At 32.7% G+C, this 21,863-nt stretch overlaps 1 protein-coding gene across 1 annotated transcript; it reads left to right on the top strand.

Annotated features, from left to right (window-relative positions):
• Positions 1 to 19,276: 19,276 nt before the first annotated feature.
• Positions 19,277 to 20,457, top strand: LOC113514299 (zinc finger protein 629). Its single transcript, XM_026898347.3, has one exon. The coding sequence runs from the start codon at positions 19,317 to 19,319 to the stop codon at positions 20,301 to 20,303; it is 987 nt and encodes a 328-aa protein (XP_026754148.2). The 5' UTR covers positions 19,277 to 19,316; the 3' UTR covers positions 20,304 to 20,457.
• Positions 20,458 to 21,863: the final 1,406 nt, after the last annotated feature.

Raw genomic sequence — 21,863 nt, 5'->3', positions numbered from 1 at the left:
TCAGTCTTGCTGTTATTAGTATGAAGCAATACTTTTTCTCGATTAAAAAGAGATTATTAAAGTATGTTTAGAATAAAAGGAGAAGAAATTGCGTAATGTAAACAAAAAAATTTACTAAACTAAGAAGCTCTTCTTTTTCAAAATCGGTTTGACAATGTCAGCCAATTTATTAGATAGCAAGTCAAATGTGACCACAGCTTGCTTCTCACCGCAAGCGGTTGTGTTTAATTGCCCGCGCAGTTTATATGGGGTGTCGATGTACAATTTAAATCACTAAACGCATGGGAGTGGCGGAACAGATGTGCGGTTGAGATTTTAGAAAAAAAAATGGACACTATTTCCCTAAATAAAGTACCTATATGCTAAATAAATATTATAAATAGTTTTTTTTTTTTGTAATGGATAAACTTAAAAAAGTAAAAGAATGCTATAATATAGCAGGGGAAAAAAAGGGTGGTCGACTTGACTAGATCTAAGATTTACTGTTTACTGGTGAAACCCTGTACGATCTACCAAGTGTATACTTCTTGAAATTTCAAATGAAATAACATAGCTCAGTACACAAAATTCACTGCCATATCGCACCTTTCAAACGGAAACACAGCCATGCAAACAACTGCTTCACGGTTGAAACACGAATGGGACAGAGGTGCCCAAGCAAACGACTTCACTATGTTATGATATAACAAACAAAAAAAAATACAATCTTTTTCTTCTCCACCAACTTCAAAAAGAAAGAGGTTCTCAAGTCGGTTGTATTTTTTTTAATGTTTGTTATCTCCTAATTCCGTCACTTGTAAAGCAATTTGGAAATTTTTTTTTTAATTTTAAAGAATATACTTTTTTTATACAACTTAGAATGGCAAACAAGCTGACGGCCTACCTGTTTTAAAGTGGTAACCGTCGCCTATAGACATGAGTAGTACCATGGACATAACAGAACTGTTTCGCCCATGATACCCCCCCCACGCGTTGCCATTCCTGAGGACTCAGGTGTTATTCCTCTGTACCCAGTAAATTCACGCCATATCCCACCCTTCAAACCGAAATACAGCCATGCAAACATAACTGCTTCACAGTTGAAACACGAATGGGACAGAGGTACCTAAGCAATCGACTTTTGTACAAAGTCTCCCTCTGGTAGACTTACAGATTGGTAACATAGAAATCTTATCAAAATCATAGTTCAGTTTTTAAACCAAATAACTAGTTTTAGAATAATTAAAGTCTATTTTTCGTGGAATAAAATCTTAATTATTTGAGGTCAGTTGATGAAAACACATTTCATTGTTATGGGAACAGAAAATATTCCTGAGTCCTCAGGAATGGCAACGCATGGGGGGTATCATGGGTGAGACAGTATACTCTGTTATGTCCATGGTACTGCTCATGTCTATAGGCGACGGTTACCACTTTCCATCAGGTGGGCCGTCAGCTTGTTTGCCATTCTAAGTTGTATAAAAGAAATCAAATATATTTTTCATACGTTCTATTCGAAAAACGATTGCTGGTTCTTCAATAAATGTACGAATAGAAAAAAATATGTTAAAATTGAAGTAACTTCGAGGAAACCAACCAATTTCATATATTTTATTATATATGTATATTTCGTATGCGCGAATTGTAATCTAAAAGTGCTACTTTTTTTCTACGAACTAATATGATGTGAAATTATGTTATTGCCTAAGTAAAGTAAATAAATAAAAAATCTATTTGCTACTTCCAACAAATGTTGTTAATCTACCTATACATGTCTTATATATATTCTTTATTGCACTTAAACAGTACATGCGACGATTAGTTTAACAACTTGTTAGCAAGGGAGAGCTTATCTCTGAAAGAGATCTCTTCCAGCCAACCCAGTGTAGTTAGAGAGAGAATAATTTAATTTGGGTAATCCAGTGCAGGAAAGGTACCGGTGAAAATAATGTAAATACAACAAACACAAATTGTAAATAAATATATAAATAAATACGTAAATAAGTAAATAGATAAATATATATACATATGTATAAGTGCGTAGAATTGTCATTTACAATTGGTTAAAAGGTGTGATCTTGTGTCTTATTTATGTGTACTATGACTTTGTCATGTTCACTTGTTATAAAGTTGTCATTGTTGCAACAAAATCATGGAAAATAACCATATATGAGTATATTAGTATTAATCGAACATTTAATAAAATCTGTCGATCTTTTATACGGTACACCAAGGATTTTAACATAGTAAACCGTGACAGAGAGCTAAAAATATATGTTGACATAACAAAATCATTTATTTTACAAGAAATATATTAAAATTTAGATATATTTAGATAGAATTGTGTGAGCATAGGAATAAGGATAGGAATCGCATCGGGTGTTAAGATGCCAAATAGAAAACTAAACAACAAAATATATATATATATATATATAGATATAGATATATATTTGAAAGATACAATACTTATACATATATATTATACATAAAACATATATATAAATATAAACCTACATAAATAAGAATATATATGTACATGTTAATTACAATATATATATATATATATATATATATATATATATATATATATATATATATATATATATATATATATATATGCATATCAAATAAAAGAGAACACAATGAGACAATCTTGTAATCAACAATAGTAGTAGGTAATCAAGTAAAATTGGAAAGATAATGTGATTTTAATCTTTCCTTGGTAAGGTATTGATAGATCATTTAGGTAAATTACGAAAAATTCCCGTTAATTTCAATTATTCGCGTTAATTCCTGTCTGTTATAAAAACGATGCAGCGTGAAAGTCTAAAAATTGGCAAATTTACGAATGACTCTTTTCAAAAATATCAAGCTGAGTTGCAAATTACGTTGTCCACCGATTCGTCACACAATCTCGCCCCGTCACACGATTTAACAAAGTCAAAATTTCAATTACTTGGCTTTAGAAAAAAATATATTTACCCGCAAAAATTATGAGTTCACTGCATAATCACCTCTATTCCTATAGCATTTAGATATTAATTTATATTGTATAATAATAATTTAATGTTGGCCGATACAAGTACTTAGTACAGAATAACAATGTTGAAAAGCACATGACTGCATTAGCCTTTGTATTGACGAATACAAAGAGATACCTTCAATAATATACGTCAACGGTACTTAAAGGTTCTGCCAGTTTATAATTTGTACTTTTCAATGGAAAATGAATTCTATGTGTATTACAATAAAGTTTGTGAAAACGTTGCACAGAAAGCAGTGTCAGTAATACAATGAAACTTTTTTTGTGTTACGCTCGCGAAATTGGGTTAGGTTTTTAAAAGCATTATGTCGACTTAAGCGTTTGACACTTCGGCTTTAAGTGGTTTATCTGTGTTTAAGGGTTCTTGTTTGTAATCCGATTGTTCTGTTTATTCATTGTTTTGTTTGTATTGAGTGGTTGTCACTTAGGTATCAATTTCAATGGGTAAAGGTGAGCAGGTGTCTTTTGCTGTGTATTGATATCGTATTAACTTATAAAAAGCTAACGATGCAATATACCCAACCAGGTCGACCTCCTCGCGGTTCTCCCTGGAAACTATCATGGTTAATTCCTGATGAATTCATCATGATGGGCTAACTGGCCTGTTTTCATTCTCATCTATCACCCTTCACTGGTGCTCCGCCAGCGTACCCCGTTAGCGCAGGCGGGGTTACCATACCATTTTCACCCATTGAAAAAAAAAAGCTAACGATTAAAGAATAACTATACAAATTTTTGTCTATGTTTTGTTTGTTGTATAAAGTAAATATATTGATTTAAGCTAATAAATCTACAAGGCCTTCTACTTCTACTTCTTATGTCCCTATATTTCAAGCAAACTATCGTTTGTTTGAAAATTTACAATATTTCATTAATATGAACAGTTTCAGAGATTAGCATGAAGACTGTGAAAGAATATCGTGGCATTGTGGGATTTTTATATATTAAGATTACTTTTATATATATATAAGGGTATTTGAAAATCCCAATGCTATAGGTTTACATCGGGTTTTCCCCTTGTATTTCGCATATAAAGAATTGTATTATAACGCATAATATAAAGTTTGAGCGCATTTTATTAGAAGCACTGTGTGTGATAGTTAAATATATATTAATATAGTTTGTATACGTTTATTATTATGTGTTATTAAATGCCTTTAGGCTATATACAGTTTACGTCTGATTTGATGAGGCTGATAAATAATTATATTATTATATTATTAACTAGCAATCCGCCCCTGCTTCACACAGGTGGACATTCTTTTAGATTGAAATAACTTTTTTATTTATGAACCGATTGTAATAGAACAAACACTTAATGTTAAGTGGAACAAACTGCAACGTATTAGTGAATACCGTATTCAAATCGGTTTAGGCGTTTCTGAGATTAGCGCGCACAAATGCGCAAAAATTCTAAAAATAATTGTTTTGGGTTCTATTGCGCTCATAAGGCCCCCTTAAAATTAGTTTTTTATATGTCCTTTATGTACAGACAGCGACCAGTTACGATTTTATTATATGTATTGATTGATATATATATTTTACTATTATTTTAATCTTATAGATTTAGTATGACAAAAAAATTGTACCAAAATCTAAACTTTCCGCACTCTTAGTTACTCGAGGTTTTTCGTCGTCGTTTTAACATTCAAACTGCCAGTAATATTAAGTATCAAAAGCCTCAAAGACATATTTTGGCCCGTGTCAGTATTGTATATATATATATTTTTTATCTGTAGTGGCAGCTGCGCGTTGAAAAGTCAATATCTCATATTGCATTGTTATGTGGCCACATGTGACATTCGCCGCTGCTCATTCATATACAAATAATATCTGTATGCGTTGACGGTCTTTGCCTTTGATTTCGCAAAAAAAAAGATAGTGAAAAATGAAAACAATGACAATGATTCCAGACAAAATATCATATTGAAGACTAGGCAGCATGGTCTCCGACCTTAGCCTGTACCATAACGGAACAAACGTACTAAAAAAAAAAACAATGACAGTGTTGTCTCTGCCTATCTAAACTCTAATAAATAAAAAAAAAACAAGTCGACACTTGATAGAATAGATACAATAGAACTTAATCTGATTTAATAGAATTTAATAAAAAGTAAGCAAGTTTTGTTGGCCGTGTGGTCCCCGCATACAATGGGCCACTCCTTCCTCTCCCGTGAGTCTTAAGAGGCGACTAGGGCAATTTAATGGTCGAGTGATGAGTAGCAACGTCTTTCTTAAAATATAAGCAAAGCCTAACTGTGGTTGCCTGGGGGGGAAAGGGATTGTTAGTAATGAGATTTAACAGCCCATTGCTAGCAACACACTATCAGGCCGACCTCACGCGGTTCCACTTGGAAACCATAGTGGTTAATTCTTGTTGCATTGGTCACTATGGGCCAACTGACCTGCCCACATCCTCACCTGTCACCTTTTACTGGTACCCCGCCAGTGTATACCGATAGCGTAGGCGGGGTTAACATTCCATCTTCACCCATTAAAAAAAAAACTGTGGTTGCCAATCACAAGCGTCAGTCAAACGTAGCAACTACTGGCATACTCCCGTACACTGACATAGTGGCACAAGTACAAAAGTCGATTGCTTGGGTACCTCTGTCCCATTCGTGTTTCTACCATGAAGCAGTTGTGTGTGCATGGCTGTGTTTCGGTTTGAAGGTTCATATCCCACATATGGCGTGAATTTACAAGGTACAGAGGAATAACTCCTGAGTCCTCAGGAATGGCAACGCATGGGGGGTATCATTGGCAAAACAGTATACTTTGTTATGTCCATGGTACTGCTCATGTCTATAGGCGACGGTTACCACTTTCCATTAGGTGGGCCGTCAGCTTGTCTGCCATTCTAAGTTGTATAAAAAATAAATAAATAAAGAGTGTTATGGGGGAGGCCTATGTTCAGCAATGGACAATTAATAGCTGAAATGATGATAACAGCAGACTGTCGTATAGTCCTGTCAATTATACGTTTCTATACCTTTTTATTAAATTCTATTCAAGCAACTTGTAGATAGATGCAATATTTAATACTAGATAATATCCAGTGGATATTATACATTAGACGATGGTTGGCATGACGTAATGCGTAGGTAAATGAGTTCCAAATTCAAACAGGTTCAGGTTTGTTTACAAATTTTCTAATTTGTATTTTTTTTTTTTTTTTTTGTTATTCATCTTATGAGGCATAGATAATTTTGGTAGACATAATTCTGTGACATTTGATTTGATATAAAATTCAAGAATTAACATATTTCTAATTGTCTTATGTTAATCTACCCTAACCCACCGAAATCGGTTGATACCATTGACGAACCCCAAGACAAGCACACCCCTTATGCGGTCATCCCCATAACAAACCCATAGCGAATTTCCGCGCGACTTCACAACCTCTATGGCGGATACAAATCATTTGTTATCTATTCTTCGCATTATATACTTTAACATTGATGGCTGTACGCGGCTTCCTTTGCCTTCCCCGCGTTTTTATTATTTGCAGATGGCGATACAAATGTATTTATTTCGTGTACTTAAATGAATGAATTTCTTTATAATTTAGGAACTTATGCGCTACGCAATAAAATGTTGTTGCTGAGGGTTACTATGTATTATTTTAAAGAAATTTGGAGATAGTAAGACCTGTTTAACGTATGTATTTCTGTTTGATCTAATTGTAAACTTTCATTCATAGTGAAGTTGGAAGATATGCGTATTGTAATAATGTAAACGTAAAAGTAAACTAATGTTTTTGCATGATGCGTACATAAATAGATACCCATTGCTTAGTTAACAACTATGTTATTTATTTCTATAGATACTGAAAGAGGAAAGATTTGATTTTTTATAATTTGTTTGTTTGGACAAACTCAAAAACTATTATAACGATTTTAAAAATTCTTTCATCCATAGAAAGTTACATTATTAACAAGTATTATAGGCTATTATTTTCCAAAAAAATTAAAGATCCCTACGAAAAATTATAGAATGTAACCTATAATATCAAAAACCTATTAAAGCTAATATAAAATACTAATTTATCTATCTACCTACGCGTGCGAAGCCGGGACAAATCATTAGTGTACAGACATATGTATAAATCCACTAATCAAAATTATTTATTCATATGGGTCATTTAAGTCACTGCCATGCATTTTTTTTTGATGGGTGAAAATGGTATGGTAACCCCGCCTGCGCTAACGGGATACGCTGGTGGAGCACCAGTGAAGGGTGATAGACGAGAATGAAAACAGGCCAGTTAGCCTATCATGATGAATTCATTAGGAATTAATCATGATAGTTTCCAGGGGGAACCGCGAGGAGGTCGACCTGGTTGGGTATATTACTAGCAATGGGATTCTTAGTCTCCATTACTAACAATCCCTTTCCCCCCTGCCATGCATGTTAGTATTTTTTTTTACCTTATCGTCTTATTAAGTTACCAATCATTTTTAATTCAACTAACCGATTGAACTAACAACATTAATGTTAACAATATTAACAAGCGAACGACATCAAACTTATAGTAACAAGTAGATAAACTTGTTAGTCGAAAGTTTAACATACTTACAAGTCAATAAATAGCCTCGCTGTGAAGAAGCGACGCTTTGAAACGCCGCGACAAAGTCACCGCGCCCCGCCTACTCTCAATACATCCTTTAAATCAATTTCTTTTTTGTACTCACTTGAATGCGTTAGTGTAAATTAGGTTAGGACACGTCGGTATGTATTTGATGTGGCGAATTTTTGTTTGCCTTTAAATATTGTTGGCCAGAGGTTTGTCACAGGTACATTTTTAAAATATCTCGATTGATGACATTGATGACAGTTCATCGATTTAAACCTATTTGTACCATAGATAAAGGATAGTGCCTGTGGTATTTGAACGTTTTAATAGATTTATATCAATTCGTAAAAGAAATTTAATTTAAGTAGAGGAATTAAAAATAAAATTCGAATAATTTAACTGTTCATACCTTAGGATTAAGTTTTAATTTAGTTAGTCCATTCATGCCAAATACCTATTTTTTTATGGTTCTTGAAATGTCTTCATGCATTGTCTCTACCTCATCCTCGGACTATATGACAATCGGCGCTTATACCTGTATAACCTATAGTGAATATCTATTGGTAATTCTGAGTATCAGGTATACCACCCCTGCCGACACACTCTCGATCTTTGAGACATTATTAACGAGGGATAACCCGATACCACCAAGAGAATGGTCATCCTTCCAGTAGTAAAACAAGTTGCCGGATTTAAGGATTATTGTATCCTTCCCTTCTCTTTGGACTTCAGATAATCCTATAATATCCTAATGTAACTTGCTCACCGCTTCTACCAGCTCCACAATCTTCTCATCCGTCCTCAAGGTTCGTGCATTAAATATTGCCAGGTCCATTTGTATTTGGTAGTAGCGAAATCTCTGATAGAGATTCTTAGCACTCTTGCTTCGCTGTTACTATGGCCGCTACCTTAGTCAGGAATAACGGAGCCGCCGGGAACTGGAGCCGTTTCTTTTTGGTATCTACCATTAGGGTCTTGCTAGTAGTTGCCACGCTTGGCAGGCGGGTTCGCAACCGCAGTTAGGCTTCGGAGATGTTTTAAGAGGGACGCTGCTGCTTATCCTTCGCCCTCCCTTAGTCGCCTTTTGTCACACTAATGGGAAAGGAAGAGATGACCTATTTTATGCCGAGACGACACAACGAAGCGTTACGTACCCATATCTAATTGTTCTCGGGAGGGGGGAAAGGAATTGTTAGAAATAGCTATTAGTAACCCTATTATTAGCAGTATACCCTATCAGGTCGACCTCCTCGCGGTTCCCCCTGGAAACTATCGTGATTGATTCATTAGTGAATTTGTCACAATGGATTAACTGACCTGCTTCATTCCTCACTGGTGTCCCGCCCGTGTATACCGATAGCGCAGACAGGGTAACCATTCCATTATCATCAATTAAAAAAATTGATCTCGGGATAAGCAGGGTTTGAAGTATCCTATAAAAAAATTGTATCATGTTACATGACTTTATTTCACATTTACTTGTCAACCTATAACAGAATAAAGCAAGAGGTTTAAAATTTTAGTGATCTAGATATGTACATACTATAACTGGCTTTATTCTTTATTGTACACAAAAGGTTATTGAAATGTAAAAACAAACATAATAGTGCACAAAGGCGAGCTTATCCCCAATAGAGATTTCTTCCAGCAAACCCAATATGAGAAAACTGACAGTTTATCAGTAGTTACAGTCATAAATGTGTACCAATCGACTTAAATGTTACAGTTAAAAATAAATAAATAAAATGTAATAATAAATAAATAAATAAATAAATAAAATGGCCAATATATCTAATAATATACCATACACCTTATAGTTTACGATAAATCCCTTTTGTCACTGACATACCTACGCATCAATCATCAAAATTCTAAGGTACTTCTTGCAATCTTAAAAATATATTTTGAATTTAGTTAGCCTTTACTCAGGAGGAAAGAAAAAATGAAAAGTTCCGAAATTTCATTATATATTATATATTGAATGAAAAATAAACATCTAGAATTTTTATTTCATTACTAAATAACTCCTAACTTAATAATTGGTAAGGATGTGTCGTTTAGTTTTGTACGGGTAGTGTGGCGTTACCGACAAAGTGGTGAGGCCATTGTGAGTTGGCGAGTAACGTTTGCGGGTGCCGACCGGTCTTAGAGTGCATTGTTTGTTATTTACTTATTGCTGAATCAATCAGTTGTGTTCGGTAACGCCTTATGTGTGATGGAAATGACCAGTTTTGATATTATTCCTGTTTGAATTTTTTTTTATGCAACTTAGAATGACAAACAAACTGACGATCCACCTAATAGAAAGTGGTAACCGTCGTCTTTAGATATAAGCAGTTTCATGGGCATAACAGAGTAGGTTAACCTATACTGTTTCGCCTATGATATCTCCCATGCATTACCATTCCTGAGGACTCAGGTATTATTCCTCTGTACCTTGTAAATTCACTGCCATATCCCACCTTTCAAACCGAAACACAGCCATGCAAACACAACTGCTTCACGGTAAAAACACGTATTTTATATTACTAATGTAATAAAATTATATATAGACGATGTCTGTGCATGGGAGATATTTAAAGAAAATGGTTACTATTCTTGAAATAATTTCTTCTTAATAAGGACAATAGAAGGCGAAACAATATTTTTTAGAGTATTTATCTATATTTTTATTCCGGTATCACGCAAAAACTACTGCTCAATTAATTACAAACAGAAAATGCTTTTGACTTGTCACTGAAAACATTATCTGTAACGTCATATGCAATAAAATATTAAAGTACTAAATAATATTATTATCTCCCGCAAAACTTCATCCCTTACTTTTGTTGAAGGTCTAAATTAAAATCTAGTATACGTTTTACAATTTTTTTATGAAATTTAAACAACGAACAAGCTGACAGCCAACCTGATTGAAAGTGGTAAGACATAAACGGACATAGGCATTGCGCTACCTAGTTTGTGTGCTAATTTGTATGTGTGTGACTGCTAACACTCAAAACGCATGTCGCAAAACGTGCGTGAACGGAATGTCAGTCGGAGATTGAGGGCTAATATGGAAGATTGTAGAACTTCTGGTAGTAATAATGATGGTCAATCTTCGAGTGTTAGCAGTCAATCGCACATACTAATTGTAGCGGAATTAAACAAAACCATTTAATCAAATAACCAGTAATATGAACTTCCGCAAGATAACACCTATTTCAGTACAATAAAAAGTAATAAGTAATGAGAAAATGTTTAAAAGAATCAAGAATTCAAGTATCAAAAATAGGTGGGTAATGTATACTTTCGCTTCATAACACAATGATATCACTTTCAAGAGCCGCGTGGGCGGAGCGCCGGGTCTCTTTGACGTGTTTGTTTGTTTGAAGGTTTCGCATCTTGTCAAGTTGTCACGTTGTCACGTTGTCAGCACAGATGTTGTACGCAGCAACCAACCATGAGACGGGCTCGCCAGACAATTTGGCGTGTTTGATTTTATTAAAACAGAAGTAAAAGGATTATTCTGGTATTGGTTAAATCATTTAATAGAAAAATAACCAAGTGCGCTTGCGCAAGTAATGATACGTCTTTTAAAGTATAAGTAAAAAATCTAATTTACTTTAATTCGCCACATGTATTTTTTTTTATACAACTTAGGATGGCAAACAAGCTGACGGCCTACCTGATGGAAAGTGGTAACCGTCGCCTATAGACATGAGCAGTACCATGGACATAACAGAGACTTATGTCTCTGTAAGTCTCTGTTATGTCCACGGTACTGCATAACCATTCATATATTTTTCTAAAAATTTTACTAAATGATAGTGTGGCAAAAGATAGACTTTTTATAAGACATCCGCAGCTGTATTCTGACTTGAATGATGAAAATGGCAATGAAATTATTGGATACTGTGACTTTTGATCCCACTGAATCAGTAATTTCATTCTTATCGACCCTTGAGATATGAAGACCACAAAGCATAATTTTCCAAGGGATTACAGTATAAAGTTCTTCAAAAAAGGGGTAAAGAGGTTTCTTCAGGATCAACAACACGCGCGTAATGCTCCTGCTATTGTAGATGTTTTTTTAATACTACTATGGTGGGAAACAAGCATTAGACCCGGCTGATGGTAAATGTGGTTTATGGTTACCTTTGCCAATGGACGCCTATAACTTAAGAAACCTTAATATACCCTTTTTGAAAAACCCCATGCCAAAGTCCCTAGAGATAGCCTCGGCAGGAAGATCATTCCATAATCTAAGTGTTCGAGGAAGAAAGTTCCTCGGAAACTGCACTGTGCACCAGAGCCAGAATGGTCACGGTTCTGAGGTATGAGGATGGAATCCCTACCGATGGCAATCACTGGCTACAGCAACCGCTTACTATCTGGTGGGCTGTATGCTTGTTTACCGCCTCAGTGGTATAAAAAAAAATATACCCACGAGATGAAGACCTTGATCTTTATTTATCTCACAATGGTTGATAGCACACGAGTGATGTTTCTGATATAACAAGCATTCATAGATGGCGGTGGTCATTTAGTAACAATATGATATATAATATTTTTTAATTGCATTCACTTATAATCGTATTTTCTGATATTGCTCACAACTTAGGTTACATGTTAATTTCTATAAATAATAACGCACCTTTTAAAATATTTATATAGTCTACTGTTATTTAATTCATTATAATTGTTATTTCATTTTCTTGCACTGTATAACTATGTTTGTCACAGCAAACGCTGTGAATACCTTTATTAGGCATGTGCATTAATATCTATTGTATTGTATTTAATGTTTGTTATATGTGTTATAATGCAATATGCTGTTGGTGTTCCTTTAAATATATAAATACATTATTCAGACGTCGTTGTACGCCTTTTTGGCTTCTGATGTAATTTGTTACCTTGGTACTGTTAATTCTTTCTCAATCTAAATTGACTTAGTCTATGTCTAATTAGGTCAATTGGAATTGACATACCTGTTCCACACAAACCTATAGATGCTAATAAAAAAGACGATACATATAATATTATATTATTGATCGTTTTTTATAACCAATCGATCAATCCAAACTTTCATAACAAAACGAGTGAACCCTTTAGTTAACATCTAAACAGATTATTAGCGATAAATTATGATTGATCAGTGTTTCTTAAGCATTACAGGTGATACAAAACTATACATTTTTTTCTACATATCTGCCAAGAAAAGGGGCATATTGTTTTTTGAATATTTATCAAACACAAAGCATGCTGTGGTTGTTTCTTAATGTAAGAATAGTTAGATCAAATCCACTTGTGTATTGTATTAAAATACTTCGCTGTATCTTATGTTGGTGATCCAATAAATAAACAAATAAATGAATCAATTTCAAACAAAAACAAAGTTCTTAATCTCACAATAAATGAACCGATTTTATTTATTGTTTTTTTGTTTTTTTTTTGCATATGTATACTAATATTATAAAAAGGGTAGATTTGATTTTTAGTTTGTTTGTAATGAACAAACTAAATAACTCCTTAACCGATGAAAAATACTTTTCACGTGTAGAAAGCTACATTACCAATGAGATATACGTTACATATTATTTAAAAAAGAAATTAGAGATCCCTAGGAAAATAACAATAATATAATTAAAAATATAAAAGATTTGCTTATTATTATTGAAGTTAATATAAAATACTAATCTACCCGTGCAAAACCAGGGCGGATCGTTAGTTAAATAAAAAAAAAAATATAAGCAGTTTAATTAAATTGTAAGAGCAACATGACTAGACAAACGGACAGATTCTAATGTACAAGGTCGGTACCCTATGCTAACGCTTCTAATTTTATCACGATTTAAAATACATAGAGTAATTTTTGCAAATTTATTAAATAGCTGATAATATATTCTTTTTTTTTATACAACTCAGAATGGCGAACAAGCTGACGGCCCACGTGATGGAAAGCGGTAACCGTCGCCTATAGACATGAGCAGTACCATGGACATAACAGAGTATACTGTTTCGCCCATGCGTTGCCATTCCTGAGGACTCAGGTGTTATTCCTCCGTACCCAGTAAATTCACACCATGTCCCATCCTTCTAACCGAAACACAGTCATGCAAGCACAACTGCTTTACGGTTAAAACACGAATGGGACAGAGGTACCCAAGCAATCGACTTTTGTACAAAGTCTCCTTCTGGTGTGATTGTATTGTAAAAATTGTAAAGAGCAAATCAAATCAAAATATATTTATTAATTTCACCTCTCAATAAATTGAGACGTGAATTTATATTTATATAAAGACTTAATTTTTGATTTGTAATGTATAATAACAAAAATTATTCAACCGTTTTTAAAAATTCTTTAACCTACATAAAGTCACATTATCAGCAAGTAATATCAGTTGTATTTTAAGTACAAATAATAAATAAAGAGATCTATCTATCTACCAGCGCGAAGTCAGACCGAATAGCTAGTTAAATTATAATGTAACATTTCATTCTACAAAAAAAAAGCCTTCAATCTTGATAAAGTTCGTGTAAAACCAAAATACATTTGCAAAAACAATTGGCGATCATATTAAGGCTTCACTAGGCATTCTTTTTACATTTACTAGGCAAAAAAATATTAAATTCCGAAATTAAAACTAATTTATATCTCATTTTATAAACAGTTTATGACTCACTTTTAAGTATTAGAAGCTTAACTGAAAATGTAATAATAATTTCACTGTGTAACCCTAATTTTTGGCCCCTCACATTGCAGAAGGGGGAGAGACTCCTCCCCATTGACCCTCGTGTACCATTACCAAACGATGGGGGTTCAATTCCCGATGACGAGATTAGCGGTTTGTTGCGGTGACGTCCTTATTGGATTATTGACTTTTTTTTTTAATTTTTGACACAAAGCGCGTAGTTTATTTTTAATTAAGTATTTATCTATTCCATCAGTAGTATTACAATACTATTAAAATAAGTAAAATAATTTTTAATAGGGATTGGATGGAGACTTTTTAAAAATTTTTACTATTTTATTATAAAAGTACTATCTTTTTAGTTAATGTACTTAGTGACGGAAATATATGTATATCTGAAATAATTTTTAATAATTAGCTAAAAATACTTGTCTGTCTATAGATTCTTATTATGAAACTATATGTTCTTAATATTTTTGCTGATGGTAAAACTTGCAAAAGTAATGTCCAGGTATCCATTACAAATAAACCAATTCAAACTTATATTAAATATCTGGTAAGCGTAAACACAAGTCGAATAACTCAATTGCATAAAGGGCAAACCGGCGTCAAGTAGTCTGACCGTTTTATCAATGGACGTATCCACAATGACTGTCAGCCATTTTGGATTTATGGCGGTTTTTGTTCTTGTCACAGATTATGAGGTTTGGCGATAGTTCCCTTCAAACATAGACCACACATGGGTGTCGCAAATATTCTATATACAGTGGGATTGGTAAATTTTGTTAGTTTTTTAATTAATTGTTAAGTTTTTTACAGATCTTTAAAACATTTAACGACCTTCGGGACGCAGTAGTGGGCACGTTGCTTCGCGTAAAAACGTTTCGGGTTAGATTCCTGATCGGGCTAATTTGACCCAATTTTTATAAATTTGCTCAGATCTGGATGTTCCGTACTATCCTATTCCTCAGAGCACAAAGTAGCTCGAAAACAAAGCGACAGATGTGATTGTCCTCTTATTATATATTATTATTATTATATTATGTGCAGAAAACATAACAATGTATGCAAGGACCTTGATATTTTCCAAAAATTCTTGCAATGTTACATTAAGGCTGCCAATTGGTTATTTTAAATTTATAGTCGTTATTATTTTAATGTTTATAATATCGAATGTTATGCAGAACTATTATTGGAGTGCAAATTTGATGCTGTTTTATGTAATATTTATTTTACTAATATAGCATATATTTATATAGATATTTCTTTTACTAACATAGTATTAATTTGTAATCTGTTGTTTTGCTATAAATAAATAAATAAATACCTACTCAACACTCGTCAATTTATTCTTGTACTACTCTTATAGAATGTATGCGTGTAATCATGTGTATTGACACAGTATCGTATATTGCCTTATAAACCATTTTTTTATAATCCGTTAACAATACCAATAAAGACAGATTCTAAAAGGCTCGTTATGGTAGGTATACCTAGTACAAACTTCTCACTTTTTGTAAAAATTAAAAACCATGGAAACGAGCTTTAAATAAATAAATAAAAATTTGATCACCCTTTATACATTCAGTACATATTTTTCGTGTCCATTCACAAAAGTTGCACCATTCACGACAACCGTAGTAATTGACCGCTACAAAGCGATCAACAAAAAACTAGAGCACTATAATAATAGAAAAAAAAAATTATAAACTCGTCACAGATATCATAAAATTCTACTAAAAGGTACTCTGGAATCATCTTTGAGGCTTTATATTGAAGATTTATATGATTTTCATAAAGAAATTAAGGCATTCGACGTATATGAATCAATTTTGAATGACCATTGTCGTTGAATTGCTTTTAGGTTATAAATGAATCAGAGAATATAGAGGGGCATCAAATTTTCGTTATAATTTAATAAAGATTAAGTGTCTATCTACGTTTAAACACTTTAATTAATTTATATAACCATTGTCTACTACCCGTATGAGGATGGCACACTGGTTTTAGTTTTGAGGCTACCTTCCTTGTTCAAGATAATCTTTACACTAATATATACATAATAAAATACATTCACTTGCTTACTTTAATCATAGAAATACTAAAAAAATTATCAGCATATTATAGTCGATTGATATGGTACCATAATGATAGTAATAAATAAATAAATACCATTTCTCTAAACTTATCTTTAAAATTTAACTTTAAAGATATGAAAACAAAATCTTTATTTGTAATGTTATAATCTTAGTTATAATAGATAATATAATAAATAAAACTATTGTTCTTATGTATTTACTTAAGTCAAAATTATTATAAATTTTATGATGGCCTATAAAACAGTAATTTCGTGAAATTATGAAATTAAATTAGTTTAAGAGATTACCGAAAAATGGCAGCTTAGAATTGTCCCTATTATCGGTATACCTACCTCTATCTCACTTTTAGTCCATCTCTTCTTCTGTCAAGCAGCTTACTTGCTATATCTATGTATGTATTAAAAAGTGAAAAATAGTTAAGTTAGATACCTTATCAAGATATTTGTATGTATGTATGTATTAAAAAGTGAAAAATATAGTGATATTCGTGTCAAAAATAAATGTGTACTATATAGCAAGCTGTTATGGACCGCGACGGCCGCTTACCTCCTAATAAAAAAGTCTAATAAAAAAATTAAATTCAAACAGCAAACACTCAATTCGAAGAATAAATAACCATAGATACAGAATATAAAATTAAATCGATCAATCGCTCCCGCGACTACTAAAGGCGGGAGTACGCTAAACCTCTAAATACAAGAAACCATGAAAAAGAATCGAGAGGCGTCTTGTCAAAATCTTGACGAATCGAGCTTTACTGTGTCCGTTATTTTGATAAAAATAGGGGTTGCTGGTGATCACTCATTGTAATTTTTTGATTGTTGAAATAAATTTAAAAAATAGAACAAAAAATTAAATAAATGCGTAGATTTTTGGAGATCCGTAACCGTAATAGAACTTTAATTTCTAGTGTAAAATTTTTCAGTCACAAAATATTGACTCCAATATATTTTTAGTTAATGAAATCTTTGAAGATATACTAGATGTAATATGTATGATAGGTAGTATAAGTATACATAATAAAATGGCAGATGAAGATATTGGAACTGCCCGGTTTTTGTTTCTGGAGTTGAGTTACCTCTTTTTAGTTATTCATATTTTCGTTATTCAAATACTAAAAAATAATTTTTTTTTAAAATAATATTATATACCTACCTGTTTATTGATAGTGATACTTCGTTCTCATGAATTCAAATTAAAAAAATTATAAAAAAAAACCGAACCTCATTTACCTACCTACTAAATTGTAACATCGCAAATCGAATAAATGTTAAAAATATGAACGTCGCGTGATCCATCACTTGAGTCTGTGGTTTTTGACAGTTCGCGCCAATTCCCCAATTTTGTTCAAATATGGAACACATAGATATGAAAAGAAACAGCAATCAAGCGGTATTGTGTCGGATTATAACTTGATTTGTTTAGATTGATCCTTTCAATCAATCGTGCGTCTAGCGACAACGCGCTTTTTACAATAAAACCAGGAAATTGATCGAGATCATTCGTTTTTCTTATTCATTTGTAATCTTCAACGATTGTGCAATAAAAAATAAGCCTCTACCTTTAGTTTTCTTACTTTTTTTTTGTCACTACAATATCATATTTTCATAATGTTTATATGTTTAGTTTATATGTAAATTTTATTAATATTTATAAGTAAGTAGTCAGTAATGTTATACTAACGTTTAAATATAAGGTTTGTTGTTGCCTATCCAATTGTATGCACTTATATCTGGCCTTGCACCTTATTAGCTGACTTAAGTAATTAAGGCGAGACTGCTTCTCTTTGTATCTTCTACCGCCTGTATAACGGCTCGTGGTCTAAAGAACTCTTCGATATGACGCCTACGAACATTTTTAAAAATCGCACCGTTCACTATAGGCAGAGAATCTATCATCACTTCATATCTTAGAACCAAAATGGTCACGCACAATTTCAGAGGACCTTTCTCCCGTGAACAGTCAGATTGTGGAAAGATCTTCCTGCCAAGGCTTTCCTAGAGTCTACAGCATGCGGTTCTTTAAATAGGGCATTTTAAAGTTTCTTATATTTCTATTAAACCAATCTGTTAATATATTTTTCGGATAAAAAAATAATTTTCCAAATTGGTTTACAACTGACGGAGTTATGAGGTAACACACAAAAAATACAACGGAATTGAGAATCTCCTACTTTTTTAAGTTGTTTTAAAAATGTCCATAGTTTTTTAATTATCCATTACAACTAATCTTTTAGGTAAAATAGTAAATATTTCTTATTATTTCTGTTTATTCTATTCGATTCTAACCTAACTTAGGTGAGAATCACAATGCAAGTAGGTATACATCTTTATAACCCACGACGACTTTATTTAATTAGAATTTATAATAAATTAATTCAAACATTTCTCTATAACGTTATCAAGGGAATAAAATTGTTTAGTCTCCCATAAACAGACGGCATATACACATCGCATGTAATATAGGAATATGCCGGGAACCGCAACAATTGCAGAAACCATTAAAACAAACAAGCTTGCAGCTGTGGGGGCACTCGAGCATGTCGCTCGGCCCCCAGGCCCGCCCTCCGGACTACGCACAAAAATCAACATAAATAACAATACACACCCCTATCTCAGACACTATGACAGCATTTACAAAAAAAGAATCATATCTGCCGATAACCAAACAATCAAATATCAACTGTAAAGTCAGTGAATAAAGAAACAAATTCAAAACAAAAACGTTATACCATAAACAAAAAGTTTTACAAAACCTCAAGTGTGCAACAATTGAAAAATATTTCGTCTCTTTCATCCATTGAATGGCATAGGCTATCCCTCTACTTTTGGGCGCCTTTATTAAATTTATTGTTAAAGGAATGTATATAAAAGTTGTTGGGCTGAAAAAAGGGCCCAGTCGATGACTTCGATCGCGAGTGAGTATACTGTGAATTTTTTAGAAACATGTTATCTATTCAGCAAAGTTACTCTAGGCTCTTTAGGCCTTGGGATGTGAGTGACAGTAAAAAGAGAAACGAAGAAACAAACGATAACAGAACGACCAAAATAGATGTAGATAACAAGAAAAGAAAATTGGGGGAAAAGAGAGAGAATCGTTTGAGGAAAATACGTGGCACTTATAAGAAGACGGATATCAACATTCATCAAGACGCAACAGTATCGACCACGACTGCAGACAGTGACGAAGATAAGAAAATTAATAATAAAGGCATCGAAAGCAAACACTCTTTGGAATCTCCTGTTACAAGTCTTAGTTTATGTTGCGATAGGCTGCTCCAAAATCCAGATGCAAGAAAAACTGAACAGAAAAGAGAAAATAAAAAGGAAGGAAATATAGTTTCTGATCCTGTAGAAAATGCTTACACTCCTACCCCTATACCACCAACTGTTATACCACATCACGTGTACAGTCCATCATACATACCTGAATATCTTCCCGGTGCTGAAATCGCGCAAGCATTAGGCGTTCCACCGACCGATCCTCTTCTACTGGAATCCCTAGCACAAGGTTATGCAATGGAATTGGAATACGCAAGAATACTACAACAAGAGAACGAAGCGAAACTGCTCAATGCAAGAAAACAGCGTCCAAAGAAATACAAATGCCCACACTGTCAAGTGGGTTTCTCCAACAATGGACAACTTAAAGGCCATATCCGGATACATACAGGAGAACGACCATATAAATGTGATGAGAAAAATTGTGGTAAAACTTTCACGAGAAACGAAGAACTGACGAGGCATAAGAGAATACATTCTGGAGTCCGTCCATTTCCGTGCCCTACGTGTGGAAAGAAGTTTGGTAGACGTGACCATTTAAAGAAACATACCAGAACGCATTATATGCAAGCGGAGAGGATGATGCCAGTGTTCGTACCTCTTTCAGCGGTCCCGCACGTTGGTGGCTTTCCTTATTTATATGGTTACTGATGGTTACTCTGGCTGTTTGGTTTTGACGGCCTTTGTCTAATATTTTTAAGAAAAAAAATTAATAATAAAGAAACGATATTTGTCTTAATTTGTTCATTGTATTTTTATAAAATTAAATTGTCATTACTGATTAGTACAAAATTTGAAAAAAAATATTACAATATAAAAATATATTTAAACAATTAAGTTGTGCTATATGTATGTAACCCATTATGTAATTATAGTTGAATTGTACAAATGTATTATAATTTATAAATATTTTATTAACAACGAATAAATATATTACAATTTATATTAAGTAACTCAGAAAATGAAACCTAAATAAATTATATTTTTGAAATAACGTTCTATTGTATTCTTTGAAAATCATAACAATTTGATTATTATTTTATTTAAAACTCCTCAAGAATCGTTGTTCTTGACACGGTACGTTTCTGATACCTGCCTACTTAAACACCTATTAAATTCTCTCCGTCCAGTTCCTCTCTAGTGAGAATTGTAGCTTATGTAAATAAATATTGTACATATTCATCTCATAGCCACTTATCAACATCATCACTTCTCTTTTCATCAAAGAGGCTAAATAAATTGTACATAGATATTTGACCTCCATTCTGACTGGCCGCACAGACATGACAGCGACATTTTCTTCTTACATTCATTTTCGCTGTCATTCACTTTATCTCGATCGCTCGCCTCCCGCGCACTTAATTTCTGTTTTTCTATATTATTTTCTGTATATTTTTTTTGTAAATACCTTCTGTATATAATATATGTAAATAGGTAAAGCTAGTTGTACAACTTATTTACCCCGAACTATTACAAAATAAATAAATAAACTTTACAATTCAAAATAAATAATTTAAAGAATAGAAATTACGTATTATTAAAATTAGAAAACCCCATATCGTTAAAAAGTAAACACAAGTTTTAAAGTTTTAAAAATAGAACTAAAGTAATAGTAAATGTTTCTCAATATGGTTATATTTTTTTGTTTATTACCTCATAACTCCGTCCTTTTTAAACCGATTTGGATTTTTTTTATCTGAAAGGATATACGAGTATATACTTACTTTCAGATTGATTCCATAGATTTTACTAAAATTATTTTAGTTTTTAAATCAAAATAAATGGTTTTGCCACGATTGAAGCAGTTTTCTTATGGAGCAAAATTTTTAATGCTTATTTATTTAATTCTTTATTTACGAGTAATGATTTTAAAGAATGGTTAACGCAGGCAGATAGTGAGAGTTCGACGTTGGTACAAATAAAACTAAAATTTGCAAACTGTAATACCCACTGAACACACATTTGGATTTTTTTAAATATTAACAAATAATAATAAAACACATAATAGTCTTTCAAAAAAACGTTCATGCTCACTTTATTACTTTTTCCGAGCAGTAAGTACTTTATATTATTCTCAACTTCTTTTATAATATACTATATTTTATATATGTGTAAGTATATGTGTTATATATATATTCGTTTACATATGTAATTTTAGTATGTATGTATATATCAATATTATTAGTACCGCTTTCGATATTCTGACATTCC

Source organism: Galleria mellonella, unplaced genomic scaffold (genome assembly GCF_026898425.1).
Source record: "Galleria mellonella isolate WM207_F2 unplaced genomic scaffold, CSIRO_AGI_GalMel_v1 utg35, whole genome shotgun sequence".
In the NCBI taxonomy this organism is placed as follows: Eukaryota; Metazoa; Arthropoda; class Insecta; order Lepidoptera; family Pyralidae; genus Galleria; species Galleria mellonella.
Note: the sequence above shows the minus strand (reverse complement) of the source record. Positions and strands in the feature narration are given on the sequence as shown.

Excerpts from the sequence above, each read along its gene's own strand:
- LOC113514299 (XM_026898347.3), top strand. The coding sequence starts at position 19,317 with ATGTTATCTATTCAGCAAAGTTACTCTAGGCTCTTTAGGCCTTGGGAT.